This window comes from Cherax quadricarinatus, chromosome 18 (genome assembly GCF_038502225.1).
Source record: "Cherax quadricarinatus isolate ZL_2023a chromosome 18, ASM3850222v1, whole genome shotgun sequence".
In the NCBI taxonomy this organism is placed as follows: Eukaryota; Metazoa; Arthropoda; class Malacostraca; order Decapoda; family Parastacidae; genus Cherax; species Cherax quadricarinatus.
The window spans coordinates 4,272,286-4,279,427 of NC_091309.1; the positions used below are offsets into that span (position 1 = coordinate 4,272,286).

Here is a 7,142-nt window from a genome sequence, read left to right on the forward strand (position 1 = left end):
GTGGTTGCTGTCTACCAACGTACTAATAAAAAAAAGAGGCACAATGCCATGACTGGAATGATACACAAATAACCTGCACGTAGAAGAGAGGAGCTTGCGACGACGTTTCGGTCCAACTTGGACCATTTAAATGGTCCAAGTCGAACCGAAACGTCGTCGTAAGCTCCTCTCTTCTATGTGCAAGTTATTTGTATACCAACCTACTACCTAGACAGTATTATATAGTATCTTCTTTCAACAAACCGGCCGTATCCCACCAAAGCATCGAGGCCCATAAAGAAAAACAAAAAGCTTCTCTTTTTAACTAGTAATGTATGCAGGAGAAGGGGTTACTAGCCCCTTGCTCCTGGCATTTTAGCCAACTCTTACGACACACGTGGCTTACGGAGGAAGAATTCTGTTTCGCTTCCCCATGGAGAAGTATTAATTTTTTTTTTTTTTTTTTTTAACAAGTTGGCCACCTCCCACCGAGGCAGGGTGACCCAAAAAGAAAGAAAATCCCCAAAAAGAAAATACTTTCATCATTCAACACTTTCACCTCACTCACACAGAATCACTGTTTCTGCAGAGGTGCTCAGAATACAACAATTTAGAAGCATAGCAACAGTATTATATACTTTTCTTTCAACAAACCGGCTGTATCCCACCAAGGCAGGGTGGCCCAAAAAGAAAAACGAAAGTTTCTCTTTTTAAATTTAGTAATTTATACAAGAGAAGGGGTTACTAGGCCCTTGCTCCCGGCATTTTAGTCGCCTCTTACAACACGCATGGCTTACGGAGGAAGAATTCTGTTCCACTTCCCCATGGAGATAAGAGGAAATAAACAAGAACAAGAACTAGAAAGAAAATAGAAGAAAACTCAGAGGGGTATGTATATATATGCTTGTACATGTATGTGTAGTGTGACCTAAGTGTAAGTAGAAGTAGCAAGATGTACCTGAAATCTTGCATGTTTATGAGACAGAAAAAAAAGACACCAGCAATCCTACCATCATGTAAAACAATTACAGGCTTCTGTTTTACACTCACTTGGCAGGACGGTAGTACCTCCCTGGGCGATTGCTGTCTACCAACCTACTACCAAGGAGTATTATATACATACATATAAAAAACCTGAATCAGTTTACCTAAATATTAAATAACCCAGCTTAATCTGGTCCTAAATAGGAAGGATTACTATTATGAAATCATCCTATGGGTGATCAAAGTAATAATTATTTCTACGAGTTATATATAATCTGCTTTACCTTGTGTTCTTCACCAATGTCTGGCAGACAGCGAGTCTTGTCGATGCGTCGCTTGTACTTGGGACACACTGTATGCACCAGCTCAACAACTAAGTGATAATTAAGTCCTGAAACAACCTTGAAAGAAAGGGTAATAATTTAGATATTAGAGAAAAAATTATAATTAAATTTCATTTCACTTGATATATCCAATTACTAAGCTATGTATGTCTCTATCCAGCAGAGTGATTACCATGTCACACTGTCTTCAAAGAATTCCACCCTTAACACAGTACATCGCACCCAAGGTATATACACCTTCTATTCATCTAACTCATATAGAGTTTGTTTCAATGTTTCTATATCTTACTAATTCTACATCATTAATTTACCAGTAAAGAAATTTGTAGCACAAGCCATTACAATATAATACTGCTTAAAGCAAACAGAACTGACAGAGGTACAATATAACTACCCCATCAAGAGAGATATCTTGATGCTGGTGAAGGTGAATTAATTTTGATGGAACTGGACCTACCCTCCTCTTCTTTGGTTCAAACCTGATTACTTTATTATTATAATCAAAAGTAAGCGCCAAGCCCTCCAGGGTCATACAGCGCTACTACTATAATACAACATGACTTTACATACCTGCTTACGAGCCTGTAAGAGTTTATGGAAGATGAACAAGTTATCTTCGTCAGATCTTGAGTCAAACTCATCAGCAATCAGGTGACCCAACTTGACAAGACTTTTATCATTGACATCAGCAGCAGTCCATTGTCCATTATGTGGGCCTGTGAAGAGAACAATATCTTCATCAAAATGTGGACAAGAAAAACTATAATGGGGTTTAGGTCTCTTTTGTAAATATTTTTTATTAGCACAAGAAACTCTAAATTGCCTAATGGCCTCTGTTATGTTATTTTCATCAACTTTCCATAGTAAAAGTTACATATTTCATATAAATACAAGATGAGCCTGTGTACTAATTGGCACCACCTGCACAAGAAATTTTTTATAATTTACCAGATCCAACTGCTTGCTGTGAGAAGGCACTTGTTGGACCAAACTTGCCTGATAAAGAACAAATTTAATATTAAAAAAAAAAAAAAATGAAACAAATATTTTGCAATACAAACATACATTATTTTCTTATACACAAACTTCTGTTATAACTAAGACATCACAATGTGTTTACTATTACATCACAGGTATACCAGTCAATTACCAATGTGTTTATGAACACTTAAAAACGTTCAACTCCTTAGTTCATGTACTAGTGAATGCACTGCCCATATAATTAAACAAATAAAAAAAATGCAAATTTCACTATATAGCTAGATTAATTTGTCTAAAAAAACATTTATTTTTCTTTATCCTAACCTTCATTAGTTTTTAATAATTTACAGTATCATTATGTCTTATTCTAGCAACTAGGAGCAGGGCTGTAGGAACAATGACTCCTGAAATCAAATCCAGATTGACATCCTTAAAATAGCTGGAGTAAACCCATGCATAAAAATGGAGATCCCTCTGACAAATACTATACATGTATATCAATTTCAAACCTACCAATAGTATCAAAAGTATTTGAAAAAATACTACAGTATACATATAATTTAATATATATATTCAGACCCCAAAAGAGTAAAAACTATGAAATAATGAAAATGAGCACCTCTGCAAAGACAGTGATTATGTATGAGTGATGCTGAAAGTGTTGAATGATGATGAAAGTATTTTTTCTTTCTTTTTGGGTCACCCTGCCTCGGTGGGAAACAGCCAATGTGTTATAAAAAAGATATACAATCTATACAATGCTTGATAAGAATGAATTCCCTTATGGTACATTTAGTGACCCACAGGTCTTTGACACTGTTGACCACAACTTCTGTAAAACTGTAACAGGATCTGACAAGTAAACCTACATAACACTACCACATCTTCTCTAAATGGAGTTCAAACATATGAACATACTATTTAATAAAGTTACATTGCATTTATTTATATAAATCTATAGGGGAAGGAAGGCGGGGTAGGGGTCGTCCTCGAAAGGGTTGGAGAGAGGGGGTAAAGGAGGTTTTGTGGGTAAGGGGCTTGGATTTCCAGCAAGCGTGCGTGAGCGTGTTAGATAGGAGTGAATGGAGACGAATGGTACTTGGGACCTGACGATCTGTTGGAGTGTGAGCAGGGTAATATTTAGTGAAGGGATTCAGGGAAACCGGTTATTTTCATATAGTCGGACTTGAGTCCTGGAAATGGGAAGTACAATGCCTGCACTTTAAAGGAGGGGTTTGGGATATTGGCAGTTTGGAGGGATATGTTGTGTGTCTTTATATGTGTATGCTTCTAGACTGTTGTATTCTGAGCACCTCTGCAAAAACAGTGATAATGTGCGAGTGTGGTGAAAGTGTTGAATGATGATGAAAGTATTTTCTTTTTGGGGATTTTCTTTCTTTTTTGGGTCACCCTGCCTCGGTGGGAGACGGCCGACTTGTTGAAAAAAAAAAAAAAAAAAAAAAAAAAAACATTGCATTTGTGTTCACAAACAGACAAGGGAAGGCATTCAACCCCTTCCCCACCCACACATGGATTTTTTCTTTTTAACATGCTGGCTTGTCTCACTAAGGTAGGGTGACCCCCAAAAAGGAACCATATTCACTACTGGTCATTCAACAGCTGTGTTGCTTACATGGCCCTCTGAACTGCAGTATCTCCACCCCTCCTCAAGAGTGCAGGTCTTGTACTTTATCTTCAGGACTCAAGTTAACTGTTTTCCCTGAATTCCTTCATAAAAGTTACTGTGCTCACACTCCAACAGCACACTAAGTCATAAAAGCTGGATGCTCATAACTATGCTCTCCCTCCGATCCATCCTCGGATGGCACCTACCCCTCCTTCCCTCCACCTCGAATTTACACACCTTCATCCTCTATAAATGCCCAAATCACGTGAACAGCCCCTTCTCAGTTTTCTGAATTATACCTTTGGTAATCCCACTACATCTTCTAATTTCTATGATCCAAAATTTTATGCATAATATTCACACCACTCATTGCTCTCCAACATATCTTCACAGCCACCAGCATCCTCCTCACTGCAAAATTTAAACCCTGTGCCTTGCATGCATATAAAAGTATTGGTATCACTATACTCTGGTATATTCCCTTATTCCTCCACCACAATGAATGTGAAATAAATACCTCTAATCTTTCTTGTGTAGTATTCACTCATATCATCACAGTAGAGTTTGTTAACCTGTCTGTTGCCACCAGGTCCATGAGGCACAAAGATTTCTGCTTGGCATACTTCTCTCTCTTCACCATGATCAAGAGGGCAGCGATTAAGATCAGCAATTGGAAGGTACTTCTTACAGCGAGTCTCAGCCAGCTCAATTTCCAAATGATAATTTATACCACCTGATGCAGCCTTGGAGACAAAAACAGCTTTATTGAATAAAATGTAAGATGCAGTACCATTAAGGACAACTGTAAAAACTCTTGCATCCTTTCACAACAATGCATCACCTGGCCCATTATTTTTATAATTATCTTAAAATCAAACATTTCCTATTAAAATTATAACATATCTTTGTCCAGTATTCATTTTTTTTTTTTTTTTTAACTCAATGAATGTCTCCCAGCATTCACTCAACTGCTGTCTTCCCAGAAGTGTGCTGACATCACAATCAGATTACCCTTCTGACTGTAACTTCCCTATCCCTCCTTCAGAGTGCTGGCACTTCCTTCCCACCTCCAGGATTTAATCCTTTCATAAAAGTTACTCTGCTATACATTTTTCTGGAAAAATGTTTTTGCTTTGGCCAGACTCTAGCCTGACCAGGTTAGGTCTCTACTTAGCTGGTTAGGTCTATGGCTAACTGATTTAAATATACACCTGGCTGGATTTAGGTATCTATATGACTGGGTCTACTTTGAAAATAAAAATTTTGGTGTACCACATTTTGACAATACACACGTGCACGTACACATACGCGCACGCACGCGCACACACACACACACACACACACACACACACACACACGCGCACGCACACGCACACAAAGTACATTATTATTCAAGGTAGTATTCAAGTTTTCTGGTAACAAATAGTATCAACACTCAAATAATTAAAATGGTAAACACCTGTGATTGCCACATTTACTCTAAAGTTTACCAGTATTATATTGAAAGCACATGAAGATCAATAAATAAAATATTAATAAAACCTTATTATTGCAAATACATAGTCTCTTGCCTTATATACTTTAGATTACTCAAATTTCTTGATAGGAGTGTACCCACCTGCTGGTAAGCACTGATGATCTGTGTTAAGGTATACAATTCGTCTTCATCACCTCGGAGGTTATACTGTTCTGTTACAAAAGCAGCAGTTTTCTGCACATTGGAATCATTTTTGGCAACTACTTGAAAACCAGCATGGGTGTCTTGTGTAACATTCAGGAAGGGATGATTCGTAAAGTCGAAAGAATTGTGGGTGGGCAAGAGTTGCTGAAATATAATAAAAGAATTACACAATAAATAATATAATTTGGAGTATGTACAAGACAGAAAATATTTAAAATATAGATGAACAAAACGAATAGAGAATTCCAGAATAAAAAAGGTGTAATATAAATGTTAACGAATAAAACTGAGATAATGCAAGAGAACAAGTAAAGGGATAATGCAAAAGAACAAGTAGGCAGAGACTCTTAAACATTTTATATCATAGTAAATGTACTGCTCGCATCTAAATGAATACATTAAAGTATTACAGACTGATGAAGCAAATTTGCGACATTTGACTTTTCAAGACATTCTGAAGCTAGAAGTTCAAAACATTGCTATACAATTTTTTAGTGTTCAGAGAGGAACCTACATAAATTGTGATGATTAGAGCAACAAATTACTGAAAACTGAGGAGAAAAAATAAGCCTTTATCAATGAAAAAAAAAAAAAAATCATCAGACATGTTTGGATTAAAATTACTGGGAAAACAAAAGACGGGTACGTATGTACAAGTCACCAAAAACCCACAGTCAGGAAAGAACAATACAAGGAAACTGCAGTCCACCATGGACCACTGACAAGTCAACTAAGGACGAATGGCCACAAAGACCTGAAACATCGTACGATTCACCTCCTAATTGCAAATTTTTGGTCAATTGTTCCAGCCATGGTACTGTGACTTTATTCTTTAATAACAGTAAAGTGCCACATAAAAAAAAAAAAGAATTATGAATCATACCTGCTCTAAGTAATCATCCAGGTCATCACAAGTAAGAGACAAGATCCTGCGGAAATCTGAAGTCTGAAGCCATGCTTGTTCGTGAACCACTGCCTTGCACACCTATGAAAAATAATAGTTTTAATTTTGAGAAAGTATTTGTCTATTGTTAGGTAAATGGACACAGATGCAACTTATGTGACACTTTATTGTGGCAAAACACTGCCACAATAAAATGTCTCACTAGTTGCATGTGTGTCCATTTACCTAATATTTTGTCGGTAATTCTACCATTGTCTATTGCTCATAACTTTCTATTAATTTCAAATGCTGCAGTTATGCAAAATTAAGAAAAAATGAACAGAAGCAGATCTATTTTTACTATATACTATAAAACTGTGACCAATGTTACACTCCTCTTCTAAGTGTTATATTCAATTGTCCAATTGTGTAAAGCTGGTGATACTGTGGACTTACGTAAGGCTCATGACTGTGCTTGTATTAAGTTGGTGATTCTGTGTACAGTACGTGTGTAGGACTGACTATTCTGTGTGCCTGTGCAAAACAGGTGATTCTGTGCACAAGTGTAAAGCTGGCTATTCTGTACACTTGCATCAAAAATTATAAATCATCTATTATCTATATTAGCCTCTGGCAATGTCTTACCTCGTGCTCCTCTGTGGG

General features: G+C 36.9%; 1 protein-coding gene across 4 annotated transcripts in view; it reads right to left on the reverse strand.

Moving 5' to 3' along the window:
* The window catches only part of LOC128689303 (uncharacterized), a 106,746-nt gene that overhangs the window by 57,285 nt on the left and 42,319 nt on the right, over nt 1-7,142 (reverse strand). For 3 of the 4 annotated variants that reach the window (XM_070086102.1, XM_070086100.1, XM_070086103.1), the window contains exons 8-14: nt 7,125-7,142; nt 6,480-6,581; nt 5,534-5,740; nt 4,433-4,658; nt 2,256-2,303; nt 1,878-2,023; nt 1,248-1,364 (exon numbers count right to left, since the gene is read on the reverse strand). The exon at nt 7,125-7,142 is cut by the window's right edge and continues 102 nt beyond it. In XM_070086102.1, coding sequence (XP_069942203.1) covers nt 1,248-1,364; nt 1,878-2,023; nt 2,256-2,303; nt 4,433-4,658; nt 5,534-5,740; nt 6,480-6,581; nt 7,125-7,142 — 864 coding nt within the window. The remainder of the gene's footprint in view (nt 1-1,247; nt 1,365-1,877; nt 2,024-2,255; nt 2,304-4,432; nt 4,659-5,533; nt 5,741-6,479; nt 6,582-7,124) is intronic. The other variant, XM_070086101.1, reaches the window with a different exon arrangement.